We start from the raw sequence: 24,400 nt of genomic DNA, 5'->3' as shown, positions 1-24,400 counted from the left end.
TACAGATAGTATGGCTGATATCGCACCGCATTCGGTGCAAACACGCACAGGACCCTTTTTTCTGTTCGGACCAGAATCGGATCGCATGTGTGTTCACACATATGCGATCCGATTCATGTCCGAACTGTCAGTTCGCAGTGCGATATGCAAGCTGATCTGGGGGTGTCCTTAACAATGTATTGACACTCCCCAGCGATTCGCATATGGCAGTGTGAACTGACATGCGAGTCGGTGTGATGCGGGAACCCGCAGTGGATTCGCAGTGTTCTCGCATCGCACCAGTTTATCAATTTTTATGTTTATCTATAATGAAATATATTTTATTTTAATTTATTAATAAATATTTATACTTGTATACTTTATTAAAATTATTTTTTTAATGATTATAAATGTATTTTGCATTTATATGAATGGTGTATAGCTGCATTACATATGTGCATTACATTCATTTACTATACACCATTCACATTTAAATAGGAACATGTATGATCTTTAAATATTGATAAAAACAATGTTTTTTTTATAATTAGGTTAATGTATATTGTGTAGGGGGAATTTATCTTTATTATTTTATTAATATGTTGGGGAATAATGTGTGCTGATTTGTGTTAAACTTTTGTATTTTATGGTTCCTCATACTGTAATCCCGCTATATCACACGAGATTACAGTGAGAGGAGCCGTTCTCAGGAGTTCCCGGCGTTTGTAGATCGCTCCTCAACTCAACATGAGAAGCGATCTACACACTTTCATAAACAGGCACTCAGAGGAGAGCGATCTCCTCTGAGAATGCCTGAGAACTGAAAAGCGGTATTTTACCGCACTTTCATAAAAGGACACCTTAGAGAGTCTAATGCAAAAATTCAAAAGTGTGGCGCTAGAATTTACGTGAAAGATAAGTATACAAATACAGTGACTACAAATCAGATAATTCGGTATGAGCCAAAAAAAATGCGTGAATATACAAATTAATGAATAAAAAAATGACAATCAATATACATGTATTGAACAAAATATAAAAATTGTGAAATATAAAGTCCCAATAAGTGTGCAAACACAAACAAAAAAAGTCTGTGACAATGGTGAAAAAATAATAGTAAACAGGTATCTCCTGAGCATGCAGGGGGATGGTTCCGAGCCGGCAACTTGGTAAGTAAATAAACCGTAGAGAAACCGGGAGTGCACAGAGGATTGAAATCGGTGTCAGGACCATCACCAGAAACCAAGGAGGCTTACCAAAAAATGTGTCCTGAAATGGCGTATGCCATACAGGTCAAAAAGGCTTGATGACCAACAGGTCTAGGCAAATAATCTGGCCAGATGTCATCACACAAGGAGGGAAGGGGATCAGCACGGCTTCCTCAGCAGTGGGTACACCGTAAACCAGGTAAATGGTGTAGATAACATGTGAGGGAAAAAACACTCACATAGCGTAATAACGTTTGAACTTGGATTTATTCAAATAAAAAGAAAACAAACTCACATTTTCAGAAGATAAAAACAGCATATAATCTTGTAGCAGTAGTTGTGAGGGGTCCACCCGACATGTTTCAACTAAAAAGTCATCATCTGGGGTGTGGACCCCCTCATCCCACCGCTCTATATATAGATAAATGATGAATGGTGACCCCCACTGGAAATGTCCGAAACCGGAAGTGCTTCTGACTACCTTTATTTCCGGTTCAGGGGGTATTAATGCACCAAATTAGACCATGTGTATAAATCAACAGCTATATTTAGTTTAAATAAATCTAAAATGAATAATAAGAGGCAAAAGAAACAGCTTAAATGGCTTAAATTGAGGCCGGTATGTGATCCGGAACCAAGCCTCACTCTCGTTTCCTCTTAGCAGGTGGGTGGAAGCACAGTGACAGCACCGCGCTCCACCCTCTGAGCCAAGCCTCGTTGTCGTGTTGCGCAATGACGTCATACGCAAATCACGGCAACGCCGGCAGTGCGCTCCACGTTGATCCAGCCAAGCCTCTCTTTGAAGACACTTGTGAATAAATAATGTTCAGTCACAACTCCACCGGAGGTGGAGCCCGGCTTGGATGCAAGACCGGAAGGACCGCTAAAGTGTCAGCAAAGGCGGACACAAACAGAAAAGACTTTATGAGAGGTGTAAGGGCTGAATATGTGGAAATGAATAAAGAAATAGTTAAAAAATAATAATAAATTAAAAATTGGAAATAATTCCAGAATAAATGTGAAAAATATGATAAAAAATATGATAAAATTTTTTTTAAAAAAATCAATATAAAAATGTTGAACAACCGACGCGTATTTAACCACATATAAGTATAAAACTAAGATCTACCGGAAACTGCCAATAGGGGGCATCAGTACAATCCAAAACATACTTAGACACATAAACGGTATGAAAAATGATAATGATAGTATATGTAAGAGATTATAATAATAATCAAAGAAACATAAATATAGTATGTTGGATTATACATGTTTCTTAAAATTAAAGAAAGAACGAAAAATTATTTGTAGCTATGCCTGGTTGATAAAAGAGTTGATGTCCCATTCAACGTTAATACCCTGCGGAGAATGGGACCCCAACTCGTACATCCAATATGTCTCCAAACGGGAGACACCCCTAAGTGTCGACCCCCCCCGCCAAGGGGCCGTGTATTTGTCTATGATAAGAAACTGAGTGCCCTCAGGATTTCTATCATGACATTCCCTATAGTGCCTGGGGACCGTATGTTTGGTACTACCTGCTTTAATTAAATTAATATGTTCCGAGACTCGTACAGTAAAAGATCTGATAGTACGGCCCACATATTGTTTCCCGCAGGGGCAGGTTATCAAGTATACAATCCCTGTGGTTGCACATGTACTGAATTGTTTTATTGTGTACGTGCGACCAGTTACGGTGGAGGAAAAAACATGACTGGTCCTTCTGCCACAGGTGTTATACTGGCAAACCAAACATCTTTTGCAAGGATGGAAACCCGTCCAATTGTGAAAAAAAGATGTTTTTTTTGGTGGATCTATAACGTTAGGAGCCAACTTGCTCCTAAGGGATGGAACGCCTCTGAAGACCACCTTGGGGGTCTCGGGTAGCAGTGGTCCTAGTATTTTGTCTGTTCTCTCATAAAGTCTTTTCTGTTTGTGTCCGCCTTTGCTGACACTTTAGCGGTCCTTCCGGTCTTGCATCCAAGCCGGGCTCCACCTCCGGTGGAGTTGTGACCGAACATTATTTATTCACAAGTGTCTTCAAAGAGAGGCTTGGCTGGATCAACGTGGAGCGCACTGCCGGCGTTGCCGTGATTTGCGTATGACGTCATTGCGCAACACGACAACGAGGCTTGGCTCAGAGGGTGGAGCGCGGTGCTGTCACTGCGCTTCCACCCACCTGCTAAGAGGAAACGAGAGTGAGGCTTGGTTCCGGATCACATACCGGCCTCAATTTAAGCCATTTAAGCTGTTTCTTTTGCCTCTTATTGTTCATTTTAGATTTATTTAAACTAAATATAGCTGTTGATTTATACACATGGTCTAATTTGGTGCATTAATACCCCCTGAACCGGAAATAAAGGTAGTCAGAAGCACTTCCGGTTTCGGACATTTCCAGTGGGGGTCACCATTCATCATTTATCTATATATAGAGCGGTGGGATGAGGGGGTCCACACCCCAGATGATGACTTTTTAGTTGAAACATGTCGGGTGGACCCCTCACAACTACCGCTACAAGATTATATGCTGTTTTTATCTTCTGAAAATGTGAGTTTGTTTTCTTTTTATTTTAATAAATCCAAGTTCAAACGTTATTACGCTATGTGAGTGTTTTTTCCCTCACATGTTATCTACACCATTTACCTGGTTTACGGTGTACCCACTGCTAAGGAAGCCGTGCTGAGCCCCTTCCTTCCTTGTGTGATGACATCTGGCCAGATTATTTGCCTAGACCTGTTGGTCATCAAGCCTTTTTGACCTGTATGGCATACGCCATTTCAGGACACATTTTTTGGTAAGCCTCCTTGGTTTCTGGTGATGGTCCTGACACCGATTTCAATCCTCTGTGCACTCCCGGTTTCTCTACGGTTTATTTACTTACCAAGTTGCCGGCTCGGAACCATCCCCCTGCATGCTCAGGAGATACCTGTTTACTATTATTTTTTCACCATTGTCACAGACTTTTTTTGTTTGTGTTTGCACACTTATTGGGACTTTATATTTCACAATTTTTATATTTTGTTCAATACATGTATATTGATTGTCATTTTTTTATTCATTAATTTGTATATTCACGCATTTTTTTTTTGGCTCATACCGAATTATCTGATTTGTAGTCACTGTATTTGTATACTTATCTTTCACGTAAATTTTAGCACCACACTTTTGAATTTTTACTGTTAGTTTTGATCCTGAGTCTACGGGTGTGTTGGCTGCTGTTTGTCACCTTTAGCGCAGTGCTGTACTTAACCTCTGTACATCCAGAGAGTCTAATGCAGCCTGAACTCAAGGAAGATGGGACTCCCAGTCTGTGCTAAAGATAACAATGTCCAAATACAGTCAAGCAGATTAAGAAATTTGAGTTTTTTTTGCTATTTATAAGTTTTAATTTCGCTCCTTAGCAAAGCACATAGTATATTTAGCAAAAAAATAGCCTTCAAGACAACAAGAAAAAAAAATGGGGAGAAAAAAAAAAAACATACAAGTCTCATGACGTTGGAATCCAGGGAAAATTAAGTCACATCAAAAACAATATTGTCTGAACAATTTCACGAGGCTGATGAATTCCAACCACAGACAAGGCTACAGTTTGAATGCTCTCATAACAGGATACCTGAACACTCACAACTTGTGGTCGAGGTTCCAGGAACGTAATGCCTAAGCCAAAAGAGCTTGTTTTCAAAGTTTTTTTTAAAGAAATCCAAGTTAATTCAATTACCAATCTAAATACTTGTTCTAGGTCAATTACTTAGAGAATATGGAAGCCATTGGATCAGCATGACAACCAGGGTAGTAGTATTTTTGGAAGAAGTATTTCCCAAGGTTTGCTGCTATACGTCTTCATTAAATGTCCCCTATAATACAATTGTGTAGGATGCAGACAGGTTAGTGTGTGATGATATATTAGCAGTATTTGTTTCCTTTGTATGTCCTGTACATCCTGGGGAAGGTGAGAGCTCTATGCTGCTCTGTACAGACACACACCGGGTTATACCACTCCTCTTTCTCTGCCCCTCCCCCAACCTGCTCTATTGTCACCCTTCACCCCTCTCCCCTTCCCCGATCTCCATGAGTCCTCCCAGTACAGACGGAGCTCATCACCCCCACCATCTACCAGACCTCACTTCTGCCCGCCCCAGTCCCCTCCCCCCCACATGGGGTCATGTGACCTCTCCTAGATGTATAGAGGGTGCAGTGTGGTCACTGATGTGATGGGATAGGATGTGGTCACCTGTCCTCTCTTTCCTCCTCCTATTCCATGTACACAGAGGAGTGGTGTTGGTGTCAATGTTAGAAGCACTGAAGTGTATGTCACTATACAGCGTGTTCTTCAGTCTCCTCCTTGGCTTCCCCACCGATCGGTGAGTGTGATATTCTAAAGAAACTCCTCACACATTATGTAGAACACATAAGACTGGAGAACATGCTGCACAGCAACTTCTATCTCAGTGCTGTCAACACCAGCACTGACACCGCTCCTCAGTGTACATGGAATAGGAGGAGGAAAGAGAGGAGAGGACCACATCCTATCTCATTGCAGTGACCACACTGCATCCTCCGTATATGATCATTGCTGCCACATTACATAAATACACCTTGGTTTCCTATTAACATTGGTCCTGGAACTCTGCAAACACCATCAGATGGGAGGTCAATCAGCTACAGATCAAGGAACCCATTGCAACCTCTAGGGGAATCCTGGCTGAGAATGGCTGGTCAGATAGATAGATCACAATCTTCTTGTCCTGTGTCCAACAGCAGTGACTCCAGTAGTTAGTTAGTTAATCCAGCCATTGACAGTGATCTGTGAGGGAGGGAGAAATCTCACCTAAAGCTGCCCAAAGATGGGTCACATTTTTTGATTAGCCAGCGGGCTGATCAAAAAAAATAAACAGATACGCCCATGCACACAAGCGAAGTGGATAGAAGAGTCTTCCACACTGTGCTATTGTAGTCAAACAGCGGGGACTCCGCTGTCAGAACACACTGATCATTAATGCAGATGACTAACTGCAGCTGCTGATTAAATTAAAAATGTACAATATTACTGTTCGACAGAAGTTAATCAATAGCTTGACTTCTAGCTAGCAGAAACGGCCATACATGGATCGAAATTCAGCCAGTTTTTGCTTAATCAGCAGAATTTTGATCCATCTATGGCCAGCTTAAGTGTCCCCAGTAAATGATCTTCCCACTAATTCTCTCTCCCCCTCTACCTGTGATGTCTGTAGTCTCTGGGCGAAGTTCTCACATTTGCTGATTCCTTCCACATATCTCTATATGACCTCCCCCTACATATAACCCAGTATGGAGGGGCTCAGTGAAGGTGGTGGTGAAGGTGTGGAGGTGTCGGATCGGGTCACACAATGCATAAAAGGAGATCCTCCCAGCCTCATAATCCAGATATATCCTGACTCTTTTAGTTAAGATTTTGATGGGTAAACAAATCTTTTTATTGTCATGTCTCACCTCATACTGATTACCAGACCTGTCCAAACCCCAGGACTTGTTGTTATATCCAATCCATGACTGCCATCCTCTCCTGTCTATACTGGGGTAACACATCCCAACTGTCCATCTATCTGTTCCTCCAACATCCACTTCCCAGTAATGTCTCCCTGAGGAGAAACTCTGACTGCTCAACACCTGATAATCCTGAAATCTCTCTTGGGTTTTTGGGCGATTCTGGTCTATATCTGACCTAGACACAGTTTTCCTGTCATCTGATATATGTAGATAATTATAAGCGGTGTTTACATCCAGCAATATGTCTGCAGCTTCCTGTATATAGAAGACTACATTTAGCTCTGTTTTATCAGATAATGTTTGTAATGTGCGTGAGAGACCAGCCACATCCAGACCCCCTCCATCATGGAGGAGTTTCTCATGTCTCTCTCTGTCCTCATTTTCTCCATCCTCAGTATCACACAAGTCACCTGTGTCTGATTCCACATCATCTTCATTGTCAGTATCACTCAAGTCACCTGTGTCTGATTCCTCATCATCTTCATTGTCGGTAATCCACAAGTCACTTGTGTCTGATTCCTCATTATCTCCATCCTCAGTATCACACAAGTCACCTGTGTCTGATTCCTGTAAGACAATCAGTGGATCCGTCATGTTACACAGCTCTTCAATCTGACGGATCTTCCTGGACAGCTCCTCCTTCTTTATTTCCAGATCCCGGGTGAAATCCACTGTGGTGTTGGAGGCCCGCTCTGCCCACCTGAAGATCTCCCTCAGGACTCTCTTCTCCAGGTCTTCCAGACATCTCCTGAAATCTCTAAACAGGTCAGTGACTCTTTCGATGTCACCAGCTGCTTTTTCTTCTACTTTCCTCCTGTGTTCCTGCAGACTCTGGACTCTTTCCTCCGTCTCCTCTCTCTTTGTCAGAAGTTTCTGCAGAACATTCCTCAGTGTCTCCTTCTTCTTCTCAGAAGCCTCATCTAGTGACTCCATCTCATGTCCTTTATGTCCTCCAATCATACAACAAGAAATACAGGCACAGGTATTATCCTCAGTGCAGTAATACTCCAGGATCTTCTTATGGACGGTGCATTTCCTGCTCTCCATGGACAAGGTGGGGTCACATAAGACGTGTTCTGGGGACTTTTTGTGGACGCTCAGGTGTTTATCACACAGAGAAACCTCACAGTGTAGACAGGATCTAACTGCAGGTACAGGAGAGTCCACGCAGTAAGTACAGAAGACCCCGGACTCCTCCTGATCTGGCTGAGCAGACAGGAAATTCTCCACTATGTTACGTAGTGTTATGTTCCTGTGCAGTGCAGGCCGATCCGGAAACTTCTCTCTGCATTCAGGACAGGAATATCCTCCAGACCCCCCCTGTGTATCCAGCACACGATCAATACAGACCTGGCAGAAGTTGTGACCACATTTCAGGTTTACGGGATCTGTATAAATGTTCAGACAGACGGAACATTCCAACTCAATTCTCAGATCAGAAGACGCCATCGCTGAAAGTAGAAGAGACAAATGAAAGTGAAAAACATTCGAGAAGAATGCAGTTGGGAGGGGTCACTTCCTCCTACACAGGGTGAGGCTGGGCTGTGACTTGTACTGTATTCATAAGATTCGTTATATGGGAGGAACACAGATGATAAAAGGATTTCATTAAGAACAATTTATCAGTTTCTAAAAAATGCTCATCCGATATTGTGAGAGAAATTTGAAAACTCCAAATTTTGCATATATCTATATTGCTCACAACCATTTTGTATTTTCCTTTATACAAACTGTCTTTTCTCATGAAACTTTACTGTTGTGAGACAAGCTATTACAGGTACTGTGCTACACTGCTGTTGAAGACTCCAAGAGCGAGAATAGAAGACTGCAGAGAATATCAGGGACCATCTGGAGTGGGACTGCTACTGCTGCTGAATTTTCACCAAGATAAGGAGGAGAAGTTATTAGTGCCAGATAGCTAGGTCTACATTCCAGGTGAGTTGGAAGATCTCCTCATTGCCAAAGATCTTGTCTACAACAAAAAGACATTCATTGCAACAGGACTTTGCTGCAACACCCATCTGGAGGTATCTCCATTAATGCCTATAATATATGTATATATATATATATATATATATATATATATATATATATATATATATATATATATATATATATACATACATACACACACACATACACATACACATACACATATATATATATATATATATATATATATATATATATATATATATATATATATATATATATATATATATATATATATATATATATATATATATATATATACACACACACACACAATATATATATATGTATGTATGTATGTATGTATATATATATATATATATATATACACATACACATACATACATATACACACATATACACACACATATATATATATATACACTACCGTTCAAAAGTTTGGGGTCACATTGAAATGTCCTTATTTTTGAAGGAAAAGCACTGTACTTTTAAATGAAGCTAACTTTAAACTAGTCCTAACTTTAAACAAATATACTCTATACATTGCTAATGTGGTAAATGACTATTCTAACTGCAAATGTCTAGTTTTTGGTGCAATATCTACATAGGTGTATAGAGGCCCATTTCCAGCAACTATCACTCCAGTGTTCTAATGGTACAATGTGTTTGCTCATTGGCTCAGAAGGCTAATTGATGATTAGCAAACCCTTGTGCAATCATGTTCACACATCTAAAAACAGTCTAGCTCCTTCCAGAAGCTACAAAACTGACCTTCCTGTGAGCAGATTGAGTTTCTGGAGCATCACATTTGTGGGGTCAATTAAACGCTCAAAATGGCCAGAAAAAGAGAACTTTCATCTGAAACTCGACAGTCTATTCTTGTTCTTAGAAATGAAGGCTATTCCATGCGAGAAATTGCAAAGAAATTGAAGATTTCCTACAACGGTGTGTACTACTCCCTTCAGAGGACAGCACAAACAGGCTCTAACCAGAGTAGAAAAAGAAGTGGGAGGCCGCGTTGCACAACTAAGCAAGAAGATAAGCACATTAGAGTCTCTAGTTTGAGAAACAGATGCCTCACAGGTCCCCAACTGGCATCTTCATTAAATAGTACCCGCAAAACACCAGTGTCAACATCTACAGTGAAGAGGCGGCTGCGGGATTTTGGGCTTCAGGGCAGAGTGGCAAAGAAAAAGCCATATCTGAGACTGGCCAATAAAAGAAAAAGATTAAGATGGGCAAAAGAACACAGACATTGGACAGAGGAAGACTGGAAAAAAGTGTTGTGGACGGATGAATCCAAGTTTGAGGTGTTTGGATCACAAAGAAGAACGTTTGTGAGACGCAGAACAAATGAAAAGATGCTGGAAGAATGCCTGACGCCATCTGTTAAGCATGGTGGAGGTAATGTGATGGTCTGGGGTTGCTTTGGTGCTGGTAAGGTGGGAGCTTTGTACAGGGTAAAAGGGATTCTGAATAAGGAAGGCTATCACTCCATTTTGCAACGCCATGCCATACCCAGTGGACAGCGCTTGATTGGAGCCAATTTCATCCTACAACAGGACAATGACCCTAAACACACCTCCAAATTGTGCAAGAACTATTTACAGCAGAAGCAGGCAGCTGGTATTCTATCGGTAATGGAGTGGCCAGCACAGTCACCAGATCTGAACCCCATTGAGCTGTTGTGGGAGCAGCTTGACCGTATGGTACGCCAGAAGTGCCCATCCAACCAATCCAACTTGTGGGAGCTGCTTCTAGAAGCGTGGGGTGCAATTTCTCCAGCTTACCTCAATAAATTAACAGCTAGAATGCCAAAGGTGTGCAATGCTGTAATTGCTGCAAAAGGAGGATTCTTTGATGAAAGCAAAGTTTGATGTAAAAACAATGTTATTTCAAATACAAATCATTATTTCTAACCTTGTCAATGTCTTGACTCTATTTTCTATTCATTTCACAACGTATGGTGGTGAATAAGTGTGACTTTTCATGGAAAACACAAAATTGTTTGGGTGACCCCAAACTTTTGAACGGTAGTGTATATACACACACACAATATATATATGTATGTATGTATGTATGTATGTATGTATGTATGTATGTATGTATATATATATATATATATATATATATATATATATATATATATATATATATATATATATATACACATACATACATACACACATATACACACACACACATATATATACATACATACACACACACACACACACACACACACACACACACACACACACACACACACACAGTATATACCTGGGTATATGTGCACAATTCCACTATCAGGCTCTTTGGTGATAATACCTGTCTGTACATTGAATGTATATACTGTTATTAATCTCTTCTCATATAAAAGCTTGTATTATTTCTACTTATGGATAATGTTACATGCTGGTTGTGGTAGTTCTGTTCCCAATTACTTTGGATTAGATTACTGGCTAATTTCCCAGGAAGGGAATCCCTTCCGTTCAGAGAGGTCCTGTCCTGGGTGGAGACACTGCCAACTTTATTATCAAACCCATTCTTTCACTTACATAGTTGCCAACATTGTAAAAACATTTTTAGGGACACTTTTTTGGCTGTAGGCGGAGTCACAATTATAATTAGGGGGCGGGGCATGCGTTTGTAGGTGTGGCACAGGGGAAAAAGTAAAACTGCGGCGCGCGCAGCATGCCGCGCTAAAAATGGGTGTGGTTTATGCAAAATAGTGGGCGTGGCTCAAAGGGGGTGTGGTTAGAGTCTGAGATGAATGAGGGATGGAGAGGGAAAGAGGGATGGAGAGGGAAAGGGGGAAAGGGGGGGGGGGGGAGGGATGGAGGGACAGCAGCCTCAGATCCTACCCCACAATAGAAATATGTGTATTCCAGAGTTTAACAATCAGCAGATAAAGATACTCCAAACACCTGGTGTTAGCGCTTCAATCAACCCGGCACCATGGTTGTTATGGTGTCATAATGATTGAAGCGCATTATTTCTATTATTACATTGTAATATATACCGTATTTATCGGCATAACACGCACTTTTTTCCCCTTAAAATCAGGGGAAAGTCACAGGTGCGTGTTATACTCCGATCCCCTGCGATCCCGAGCTGTCAAAATATCAAAATCGCCGACCGCGATTTGAAAATGGCGCCGCCGGCGCCGAAATACACAGAGCCGGTCCTCGACTCTTTCCGGCGGCTCTCGTTTACTTTCGGTTTCACTCGTAGTCCCGAGCGGAGCTATCCGAACCTACTCGGATAGCTCCGCTCGGGACTACGAGTGGAGCCGAAAGTGAACGAGACCCGCCGGAAAGAGCCGAGGACCGGCTCTGTGTATTTCGGCGCCGGCGGCGCCATTTTCAAATCGCGGTCGGCGATTTTGAAGCCCAGCAAGCAGGGACAGGGGATCGAAGGCTGCACTGGGGCAAGGCTGCACTGGGGAAGGCTGCACTGGGGAAGGCTGCACTGGGGAAGGCTGCACTGGGGAAGGCTGCACTGGGGAAGGCTGCACTGACATGGCTGCACTGACATGGCTGCACTGAGAAGGCTCCACTGAGAAGGCTCCGCTGACATGGCTGCACTGGGGAAGGCTGCACTGGGGAAGGCTGCACTGACAAGGCTGCACTGACATGGCTGCACTGGGGCAAGGCTGCACTGAGAAGGCTGCAATGATGGGCATTTAAATGTAAGTTTTTTTCCCTTCAACTTCCCTCCTAAAAGTTTTTTTTTCCTTAAAATTCCCTCCTAAATTGGGGTGCGTGTTATACGCCGATAAATACGGTAATTAAAATCATTCAACTCACCATAATGCTGAATCAGTGGGACCCCTGATTCCAGATGCCATCATGTGCCCCCAGCAGAGTCCGTCCTTGCATCAGGTTTACACTGATTACTACAACACCCACTACACTACGCTGATTACTACAACATCCACTACACTACACCACCCACTACACTACAAGACCACGCTAATTACTACAACACCCACTACACTACGAACACCCACTACACCACACTGATTACTACAACACCCACTACACTATACCACCCACTACACTGATTACTACAACACCCACTACACTACAACATGAACACCCACTACACCACACTGATTACTACAACACCCACTACACTATACCACCTACTACGCAGATTACTACAACACCCACTACACTGATTACTGCAACACCCACTACACTGATTACTACACTACTTACTGCAATACCCACTACACTAACCACTGCCTGGTGGAACATGGAAGGGCACCAGCAACATGCTGGGGAGGATGGAAACCCAGTCTTTAGGTCACGTGTAGCAGCCGTGTCCAGAAGATCTTCCCCGGAAGAAAAGCAAAATCCCAGGAAAATAATCGGGACAAGCTTAAATCGGGACGAGGGTCCAAAAATCTGGATTGTCCTGGGAAAATCAAAAGTATGAAAACGGTTGCGGCCAGACTCAGTGGAGGGAGATTTTTGCAGCATATTTGGCAAGTACAGAATCCCAGTATATATAAAATAATATGCAACGTGGTTGGAGGGAAGCTTCAGAATGGCAAAGATATTTCATTACAAATTATGTGAGCAGACTGCAGTTCCTCTTTAAGCTTCATAGCATACCTCCCAACATTTTGCAATGGGAATGAGAGACACCTACTAGCAAATGTATGTAGGCATAGGACTGATCTGTAGAACTACAAGAGCCAGCATGCCTTGTTTGCTACATAATGGCATTGCATCATCCAGCATGGTCTGGGGTCCCTGATACTAGCAACACCAGGAGACACGTTGTCTGTAGAACTACAAGAGCCAGCATTCACCGGGGTACTTGGTAAACGTTGCCACATTTACAGATATCTAGTCTATAGAACTACAAGAACCAGCATGATCTAGGGTTCTTGGTATAAGAGACAGCATCCAAAGAAAACTAGTCTATACAACTACAAGAGCCAGAATGCATTAGGGTACTTGGTATAATTAGAGAATTTACAGATAACTAGGCTGAAGAACTACAAGAGCCAGCACACCTTGTTTGCTATATAATGACATTGCATCACTCAGCATGGTCTGGGGTCCCTGATACTAGTGACACCAGGAGATTAGTGGTCTGTAGAACTACAAGATCCAGCATGCACTGGAGTACTTGGTACAAACTAGGGTGAAGAACTACAAGAGCCAGCATGCCTTGTTTGCTATATAATGACATTGCATTACCCAGCATGGTCTATGGTCTCTGGTACAGGTGACAGCAGGAGATAAATGGGATAAAGAACTGCAAGAGCCAGCATGCACTGGGGGGGGGGGGAGGGGTGGCATGTGATAAACAATCAACAGAATAAGAAGTACCAGCAATCACTGGGGTACCTAATGCAAGTTACAGCATTTACAGATACATTGGCTATAGAACTACAAGAGCCAGCCCGCTCTGCTTGCTATACACTAACATTGCATCATACAACGTGGTCTAGGGTCCTTGGTAAGTGACAGCAGAAGATAAGTCGTCTGTAGAACTACAAGAGGCAGCATGCTGTGGGGTACGACCATGCTGGATGATGCAATGCCATTATGTAGCAAACAAGGCATGCTGGCTCTTGTAGTTCTACAGATCACATATGCTGAATGGTGCAATGTCTTTATATAGTGTAGCACTAACTCTCGGTGGAGCTGCTGGTTTAAGCGGGCTGTTACCTTCACTCTCGATACCTCCGTTTCACCGGCACCGGGTCTAGGGGTTCCGTTGTTTACCTCTGGACGATGTAAGCACCAAACACTTGAGTATTTTCCAATGCTTTAATGAACAAATAATAAAGGAAGTAGCAGGAAAAAGGCAGAAGGAAAGTTGCAGGGAACCTCAAATACCTTTCCATAGTATTCTTTAGAACATTCTTTGAAATTGAACACTTGTAGTTGAATGCACTCCCCTTGTGGGATTCAATATTTGCCCGCCTGGATAGGCCTCTCTCATTTGTCTAGCAGCCAGTACATAGCACGAACAAAAGTCTCTGCCACAGACTTTGGGTTTGGAATAAAACCCGTACGATCCTCTGCCACAGGATGTATTAGTTTGCGATGAATGTCAGACACAGTACTTGGACCTTTAAGCCAACCCGGCAGTACTATGCAGTAAGATTACTTCAGGATACGTCCTCCAACCGAGTCACCAGGCCCCTCTCCAGACCAGCACTCTGCATGATCCTTCCATGACGGGTCCTCCCTTGGGATCTCCCCGGTTGTCCAGCTGCTTCACTCAGGACAGACAGCTCAGGACCATTCCTCTGCTGCTGTGGTAGGCCCCAGACAGGCTTCTGGGCCCACCCACACGCCGCAGCGACGTGGGCCTCTGAACCGGAGGACCACGAGGTGGTACTCTTAATGCATACCTATCGGCCAGGAGGGCCAGCAGGTGGCTGAAAACGAACCCTAAAATATGGCGTCTGTCCCATAAATACCCTCTCCCAGAATGCAACTCGGAGGACCACCTCCACCGAGTTATCTCCGGGACAGAGGAGCACTTATACACTTTAACGTGTTGCCTGTCCAACACCAGCCCATGGTGACAACGACACCCACCGGCGCAGTGTGGAACTACACGCAACTCAGCCAAGCTGGAACAGAGGCAAATCTAACTTCCTTTAACAAGTAACCCACAAGATTTACCTATCAGTGGTAGATTAAAAATCTACCAGCGCTACAATAGCAAACAACCCATCCTGGCTCTTGTAGTTCTTCAGCCTTATCTGTAAATGCTGCAATCATACCAACATACCAAGTACCCCGGTGAATGCTGGTTCTTGTAGTTCCATAGACTAGATATCTGTAAATGTGGCAACGTTTACCAAGTACCCCGGTGAATGCTGGCTCTTGTAGGTCTACAGACAACGTGTCTCCTGGTGTTACTAGTATCAGGGACCCCAGACCATGCTGGATGATGCAATGTCATTATATAGCAAACAAGGCATCTTGGCTCTTGTAGTTCCACAGCCTAGTTATCTGTAAATACTGTAATCATACCAAGTCCCCCAGTGCATGCTGGCTCTTGTAGTTCTAGAGACCACTTATCTCCTGGTGTCACTAGTATCAGGGACCCTAGACCATGCTGGGTGATGCAATGTCATTATATAGCAAACAAGTCTTGCTGGTTCTTGTAGTTCTACAAACTACTTACTGTATCTAATGGTGTCTATGCTGGATGAAATGCCATTTTAGTATAAAAACAAGCCAGGCATGCTGGCTCTTGTAGTTCCTCGGTAAATTGGTTTACACCCAGGGCAGGCACAAATAATAAAGCCATGGACATAAATATAACAATCTCAGGCAAACATCTCAGAGTAACCCCTTAATAAATCACCTTGGAATTACATGGCTCTTCCAGGAAAGCCACATTGGCATTAACAATAAAAAAAAAAAAACAAGTATCTAGGCAGGTTAATCAGCATGACATTTTTCCTCACTCTCTTTGCTTTGCTTTCTCATATACTGGAAGGAGGATCTGAGCCATCACTAGTAATCTAAAGGGGAGCGGTCACATGTTGCTCCACAGGGGTTGGCGGCGGCTGATCTCTTCCTGCTGTGTTCAGTGGAGAGGGGAGGGGTCTCCAATCCCTTCAGCACTGAAGAGAGAAGCAGATTGGCTGCCCTCTCCTCTCCACTGAACACAAGGGGAAACAATACTCCTGGCAAAGGCAGTGGCCATCTTTGTGTAGCCCGCTGCCGTTTTTTTAACCCAAAACATTCCCGGTTTTCCTGGGAAAAAAAACAAAATCCCGGGAAAATAATTGGGACAAGCTGAAATCAGGAAGAGGGTCCAAAAATCGTGATTGTCCCGGGAAAATCGGGACTGTTGGCAAGTATGCACTTAGCAAAGGTTCTTGTTGTTTTATTTACCTACAAATTAGTGCAATACCCTGTCTGAGGAGGGCCATTTTTATTAACCCTCCCAATAAAGGGCTCTGCTGGGATTAAAGTGGGAACATGTCAGCACGTGCAGCCTGTACTCCTGTCTGCAGGTAGGGGCTAGGTTCTAGCAGCAGTGCAGAAGTGGAAGGAAGCTGTAAGAAACTTAGTTACTCTGTGATTTCCTGTCATCATTGGGGGGGGGGGGGGGGGCAGCTGTCTAATTGGACGCTGGTACACTAATTGACCCGCATGGCCATCTTGGGTGAGGGCAGTGTCTGTTTAAGATTAAGACACTGGCTCCTTGATTTGGCGTGCATTTCTGCAAATGGTTAGTGTAGGGACAGGTTCCTCGTCTGTCTGGGAGAGGTAGGGAAAGTTTTCAGAAGAGTAGGAACAGTGCAGGGAGTATGTCAACCTCCATCCAGGAAGCCTCCCATGTGAACGTGGACCAGTCAGGCTGCATTCCTGCTCCTCAATGCAGAAGCTGTCGGCATCATCCGAAGTAACTGATCACTGCTACAATTTTCCATAAGTGGCTCCGGATGGTTGTGTTTACCCACTGGGCCTAGTTGTACTTTGTTGGAACTTTCTATAATACATAGTTCATGCTACGTCAGTCTTTGGGTTATCACTGCTTGCCAACACACAATGCTGCACCCTGTTCACACTTGGCGGTAGTTGGCAGGATATGCCTCTTTTTGTAGCTGGTGCGAACGCAGGAGTGGGGCCACTATAGCACCACTAGGAGTATGGAGGCAGGTGCCTAGAAGGGGAATGTTATGTGTCAGTAAGTTAGCTAATCTGTCCAGGTTGCGGAAGAGATAAGCTTTGGAATGTCGGGTTCCCGGGCTTTTTCAGGTCCTGCCTTCTGTCCTGGTGCATATATAAACAGGGGGAAGGAGAGGCTCAGGGAGAGCCTGCTCATGGGACTGTTGAAGAAGGGCTCCAACTGCTTCTCCAGCTACTGTTCCAGGACACCTCTCCATAACTGTGTCAGAAGAGGCTCCCTCCCAGCTCCCGAGCTCCTCCGCCGAGGCCTACACCCCCCCAGGTGGGGGGTGAGCCTCCTGCTGCAGTCTAACACTCCATTCTTCAATTCACCCAGCCGACAACTCCCTTCCAGTGGGCTGGACCTGAGTTTATGTAGGAGACCTGCCCCCTGCCAATCCTAGTTGGGGATTGGTCAGGGCTCCTCACATGAGCTCCCTGTCACTCCAATTCCCAGCCCTGCCCCTCTTCCAGAACATTCTCCCTGGAAGCAGGGGAGGCGCCCAAAAACTGAAAGGCAGGTAGTCACACCCACTGCTACACTAACCACTCCCTGCCCTCCAGATCAAAACAAATGGGCATAGCATGCAGTATAGGCCTGTTTACATTTACCTGCCTGACAGCCATCACCCAAAACACCTTACCTCTAGCACCCACCTATGGTAGAGGGTGTTACATCAGGTATGGGTGAGAGAAGAGGGTGAGCATTGGTGAGAGAGCTGGAGGAGGGCATTGCTCAGAGAGCTTGGGGGCATTGCTGAGAAAGCTGGGGGGGGCATTAGTAAGAGAGGGGGTTATTGGTGAGAGAGCTTGGCGCAAAAGTAAGAGAGGAGGGGGAGCATTGGTAAAAGAGCTGGAGGTGGTCATTGCTCAGAGAGCTGGGGGGGGGGGGGGGGCATTGGTGAGAGAGCTGGAGGAGGTCATTGCTTAGAGAGCTAGGGAGCATTGGTGAGAGAGCTGGGGGGCATTGGTGAGAGAGGAGGGGGAGCATTGGTGAGAGAGCCGGAGGAGGGCATTGCTCAGAGAGCTGGGGGTATTGGTGAGAGCTGGGGGGGCATTAGTAAGAGAGGGGGTATTGATGAGAGACCTTGTGGACATAAGAAAGAGAGGAGGGGGAGCATTGGTGAGAGAGCTGGAGGAGGTAATTGCTCAGAGAGCTGGGGGGCATTGGTGAGAGCTGGCGAACATTGGTGAGAGAGCTGGTGGGCATTGTTTTGAGAGCTGAGTTTTGTTTAACCACAACCTTAAGCCCCTTCCACCATTAAGACTTTGACCACACCCACATGTTGCCGCTACGTGCGCCGCAGCTCACCTACTCCCTCAATTGTCCCTCATTCTGAAGTTCGTTGGGAATTGTGCATTACAGAAAGTCAAAAGTGTATTCTGGTAATGTCCCTGTGCCGCAGGAAGAAGAAAGTTTTGAAGTTTGAAAAGAGAAATGTATAAGGGAGTGGCCCTGTTCAAAAGAAAGCAGGCGATAGCTGCGAAATGAATCTGTCTGTATTGAGACACTTATGAGGGAGTAAGCACAATGAACCACACACTGGTACTGTGTGATCACTTTAACCACTTCAGCCCCGGAAGAATTGGCTGCTCAATGACTAGGCCATTTTTTGTGATACGGCACTGCTTCGTTTTAACTGACAATTGCGCGGTCGTGCAACGTTGTACCCAAACAAAAATTTACGTCCTTTTTTTCCCCACAAATAGAGCTTTCTTTTGGTGGTATTTGATCATCTCTTAGGTTTTTATTTTTTGCGCTATAAACAAAAAAAAGAGCGACAATTTAGAAAAAAAACACAATATTTTGTACTTTTTGCTGTAATAAATATCCCCAATTTTTTTTTAAAAAAAGCTAATTTTTTCCCTTACTTTAGGCCAATATGTATTCTTCTACATATTTTTGGTAATAAAAAAAACAAAAAACAAAAAAAAAAACGCGTATATTGATTGGTTTGCGCAAAAGTTATAGCGTCTACAAAAAGGGGATAGATTTGGCATTTTTATTATTGTTATTTTTTACTAGTAATGTCGGCGATCTGCGATTTTTATCGGGACTGCGACATTATGGCGGACATATCGGACACTTTTGACACTTATACGGCAATCAGAGCTATAAAAATGCACTGGTTACTATGTAAATGTCACTGGCAGGGAAGGGGTTAACACTAGGGGGCGATCAAGGGGTTAACTGTGTTCCCTGTGTGTGTGTTCTAACTGTGGGGGATAGGAGTGACTATAGGAGATGAGAGATCGTGGTTTCCAGCTAGTAAGAACTCATGATCTGTCTCTCCTCTCCTCACAGAACTGTGATGTGTGTGTTTACACACACACACACACACACACACACACACACACACACACACACACACACACGTTCCTGTTCTGCTTCTCGTGCCCGCGATCACGCGTGGCTGGCGGTCATCGTGACTGTCAACCACGAGCATCGGCACCCCCGCTGTGCAGCGGATCCTGCCTAAAGGGACCAAAGTACAGCTCTCGGGATTGTGCCGACCTGTCACAGTATAATGGCGGCAGCTGGTCGGCAAGCGGTTAAGCTATACCATAAATCACAAGCAGATGGTTGCCAACACCTGTATGTCTCGTCAGAAAGAAGGGGAAGACGCCTCCACTTTCTTAAATTGATTACAGCTTTCCTTGTCATGTTTATTATACTGCTATACCTCCTCTTTGCAGTGGGCACTATGAGGACCAGTCAGTTAGTAAGAGGCTTACTACCTGATCATCCTCTTACACAGTTTCTCAAAATTATGTTATCTGACAAAATTCCTTCTCTCCATATATTAATGAAATTAGCTAAGAAATGGGAGGGAGGGTAATTCTGGGAAAGATTTCCAGAGGTCCAGGAAACTCTAATGCCCCGTACACACGGTCAGACATTCCAACAACAAAATCCATGGATTTTTTCTGACGGATGTTGGCTCAAACTTGTCTTGCATACACACAGTCACACAAAGTTGTCGGAAAATCCGATCGTTCTGAACGTGGTGACGTAAAACACGTACGTCGGGACTATAAACGGGGCAGTAGCCAGTAGCTTTCGTTTCCTAATTTATTCTGAGAATGCGTGGCACTTTGTGCCTCGGATTTGTGTACACATGATCTGAATCCGTTGTTGGAAAATTTTATAGCAAGCTCTCAAACTTTGTGTGTCAGAAATTCCTATGGAAAATGTGTGATGGAGCCCACACATGGTCAGAATTTCCGACAACAAGGTCCTATCACACATTTTCCATCGGAAAATCCTATTGTGTGTGCATGGCATAACTTGTAAGAATGAAAAGACTGAGGGAACTGGCCGGAAACTTAACAAGGTGACAGCTTAGGTTCACATCTATGTGGGTTGCACTTTTCAGGCACATTTTGCGGTGCGTTTAGGATTTTTAAACCCTCATTTTTGATGTGTTTTTGCATGCAGTTTTCATTTTTTTTCTCTTTAACTAGTTACAGACTGCCCTTCGCAGTTGTACTGCGGCAGGTTTGCTTCCCTGCGCGAATCACTGTCATTGTACATAGGGCGCGTACACGGCAGTTTTGTGGGCGCGCACACCCATTCTCGAGCGGGAGAGCCAACCAGCAGGTCCGGCAGACTCGATGTCTGCCAGCCACCCGCGATTGCTCCAGAGACGGTCAAAATGGGGGATCTGCGAGTGTAAACAAACAGATCCCCCATTCTGTCAGGGGAGAAGAGAGAGATTGTCTGTTCCTAGTAATCAGGAACAGTGATCTCTCTTCTCCTCCAGTCAGCCCATCCCCAACACAGTTAGCAACACCTCCCAGGGAACACATTTAACCCCTTTCCTGCAGTGACATTTATACAGTAATCAGTGGCTATTTAGCTCTTATTGCTGAATAAATGTCAATGGTCCCAAAAAAGTGTCCGATCTGTCTGTCTGCCGCAATGTCACAGTCCCGCTAAAAATCGCAGATCGCTGCCATTACTAGTAAAATAAAGTAATATTAATAAAAATGCCATAAATCTATCCCCTATTTTGTAGACGCTATAACATTTGCGCAAACCAATCAATATATGCTTATTGCAATTTGCTTTACAAAAATATGTAGAAGAATCCAGATTGACCTAAACTGAGGAAAACATTTTTTTTTAATTTTTGGGGGATATTTATTATAGCAAAAAGTAAAAAATATTGTATTTTTTTTCAAAATTGTCAATCTTTTTGTTTACAGCGCAAAAACTAAAAACCGCAGAGGTGATCAAATACCCCCAAAAGAAAGCAGCTCTGTTTGTTGCAAAAAAAGGACATCAATTTTGGTACAACATCGCAAGACCGTGCAATTGTCAGTTAAAGCGTTGCAGTGTCGTATCGCAAAAAATGGCCAGGTCATTAAGGGGGTAAATCCTTCCGGTCATTAAGTGGTTAAACACACTATAAGCACGCTGTATATAGCTGGTTGCTAAGGCTACTTTCACACTGGGGCGGGGCGTTAGTGATAAAGCGCTGCTAATCTTAGCGGTGCTTTACCGCTGTTTTAGTGGTGCTTTTCGGCCGCTAGCAGGGCGCTTTTATTCCCGCTAGCAGCCGAATAAAGGGTTAAAAGCACCCGCAAAGTGCTTTGCAGGCGCTTCGGCAGTGGTGCCCATTGATTTCAATGGCAGGGGCTGTGGAGGAGCGAAAGATGCTGCTTGCAGGATATTTCCTGCAAGTGCACCACCCCAGTGTGAAAGCACTCGGGCTCTCACATTGGGGCTGCAGGGGAGGCGCTTTACATATGCTATTTTTAGCCCAAAAGCGCCTGAAATACGCCCCAGTGTGAAAGGGGTCTAAGCAGCGGGTAGGGAAGCCGGCCACTGCTTCCTTAACAACCGATGAGTCATCAGCTGTCAGCGGGTTTCCCCGCTGACAGCTAAACGTAAAAAAAAAAAAATTTCCGGCCAAAACAAAAAATGTGAAAACAACAGCACAAGGTGCTTTGGAGTTGGTGCCTTTCAGGGATACCCTGTGGCAAGGCAGATGCTCGGGTGTGCGCACATGCACACAAATGTTCCTATGAAGACTCGCCAGATCTAGTGCAGTGCTGTCTGATCTGCAGCTTTACCCAAGTCTGATCCTGTACCTGCTTGCAATTACTGACCCAGCTCTGTTTGACTACTGCTGCCTTCTCCTATCCTGACCCGGCTTGCCTCGACCCTGCTATACCTGCACCTGTTGATCTTCCGTTGCCAAACCTCTGCCTGTCTGCTGACTACTCTCTGCCTGCTGTATTACCTACCTGTTACCTGTGCTGACCCGGCTTGTCTCACTCTGCTCCAGCCTGTTCCTGATCCTGTCCCTGCCAGTATCCAGGGGTCGCTGACCCACACCTGTAATTACCGCCTCCAGCTGCTTCTACAGTCCAGTTCTTCCGGTGGATCATCTCTACTCATCTGTGTCAGCTACTATGGATCTTACAGGCACTCCTACCTCACTGCACTCTTGTAACTACTGTTGTAACCCCAGTGGTCTCCGAGCCAGGGCTGTAAGCGAGGTCTCCTTCTACTATTGGGCTCTGATACAAGGTACGTGACAGTATCAAACAGCCATGCCCGAGCCTACAGAAGGAGCCTCACAGATGGAGGGGGTTAGCTGCGACCTTGCAGCTCTCACGCAAGCTGTGCAATCCCTACAAGAGGGGTACCTTAAGTTGGAATGACAAATTCAGACATTTCCTGTCAAATCAGCTCCAGTATCCTCCGCTACACCTTCACGGACTATTTCCTCTTCCCCCGTGGTACTGCTTCCACCTGAGCCCAGAGTTCCCATTTCTGAGAGGTTCTCTGGGGAGCGCAGCAAGTTTCAGGGCCTTCCGCAATGCACATCAACTGTATTTTGCTTTGCAACCCTGGACTTTCTCGCTGGAATCCAAAGTGGGGCTTATAGTTTCACTGCTGCAAGGGGAGCCTCAGGCCTGGGCCCACCGGTTGCTGGAAGGAAACATACAAACGCATGCCATGTCATCTTTCCTTGATGCTATGTCACAACTTTACGACCCACAACGTACATTCACGGCAGAGGCTGTTCTCCACCCACTCCAGCAAGGCCGCAGAGTGGCTGAGGACTATATTACGGACTTCAGGTGCTGTAGCGCAGACACCCAGTGGAATGACGCAGCTGTGCGACACTAGTTCCGCATGGGTTTATCTCAGAACTTGAAAGATAAACTTGCTCGATAGGGATGGGCTGTCTGTTCAGGTCGAACATGAGTTCGACTCGAACATTGGCTGTTCGCCCATTCGCCGAATAGCGAACAATTTGGGGTGTTCGTGGCAAAATCGAAAGCCACGGAACACCCTTTAAATCAAAAGTGCTAATTTTAAAGGTTAATATAACATGCAAGTTATTGTCATAAAAAGTGTTTGGGGACCTGGGTCCTGCCCCAGGGGACATGTATCAATGCAAAAAACAGTTTTGAAAACAGCCGTTTTTTCAGGAACAGTAACCGGGTAACCCCTCCCCCCTCTGACATCACGGGGAAAGACATAGGAAAGTCCCCGTGTGTCAGAGGGGGCGGGGTCATGGGGTGGCCCCACCCTCAGTTATACAAGAACAATCAGAAGAACAGAAGCGTCACACAGCAGGAACCTCCCATGGATGCGGATCATCTGAAGAACGAAGCAGGGAAGAAGAAGCTGGAGGAAGATGCAGACGAGAAGACCGAAAGAAGAAGCAGAGGAAGAAGTGGGGGAAGAACAAGATGGAGCAAGAAAACTGAATGAAGACCAGAAGAAGATGGAAGAAGGAGGAATTGTGAAAAACCGGCTATTGTCTTTTTTTTTTTTACATTTTTGACACTTTTTTTGTGAAATGGCAGGGGTACATTTGTACCCCATTACCATTTCACACAGGGGGGGCGGGATCTGGGGGTCCCCTTATTAAAGGGGGCTTCCAGATTCCGATAAGCCCCCCCCCACCTGCATACCTCCACAACCACCGGGCAAGGGTTGTGGTGATATGGCCCTTGTCCCCATCAACATGGGGACATCCTCCCCATGTTGAGGGCATGTGGCAAGGAACGGTCCAGGAGGGGGGACACTCTCTCTTTTTAGG

The 24,400-nt window shown here is 44.5% G+C and overlaps 1 protein-coding gene across 1 annotated transcript; it reads right to left on the bottom strand.

The window, feature by feature from the left end:
* Positions 1–4,544: 4,544 nt before the first annotated feature.
* On the bottom strand, positions 4,545–8,208 carry LOC141133634 (E3 ubiquitin/ISG15 ligase TRIM25-like). The gene has a single exon (XM_073623126.1). It carries the CDS (start codon positions 8,161–8,163, stop codon positions 6,436–6,438), a length of 1,728 nt encoding a protein of 575 aa, XP_073479227.1. The 5' UTR covers positions 8,164–8,208; the 3' UTR covers positions 4,545–6,435.
* Positions 8,209–24,400: the final 16,192 nt, after the last annotated feature.

This window comes from Aquarana catesbeiana, linkage group LG03, assembly GCF_042186555.1.
Source record: "Aquarana catesbeiana isolate 2022-GZ linkage group LG03, ASM4218655v1, whole genome shotgun sequence".
In the NCBI taxonomy this organism is placed as follows: domain Eukaryota; kingdom Metazoa; phylum Chordata; class Amphibia; order Anura; family Ranidae; genus Aquarana; species Aquarana catesbeiana.
Note: the sequence above shows the minus strand (reverse complement) of the source record. Positions and strands in the feature narration are given on the sequence as shown.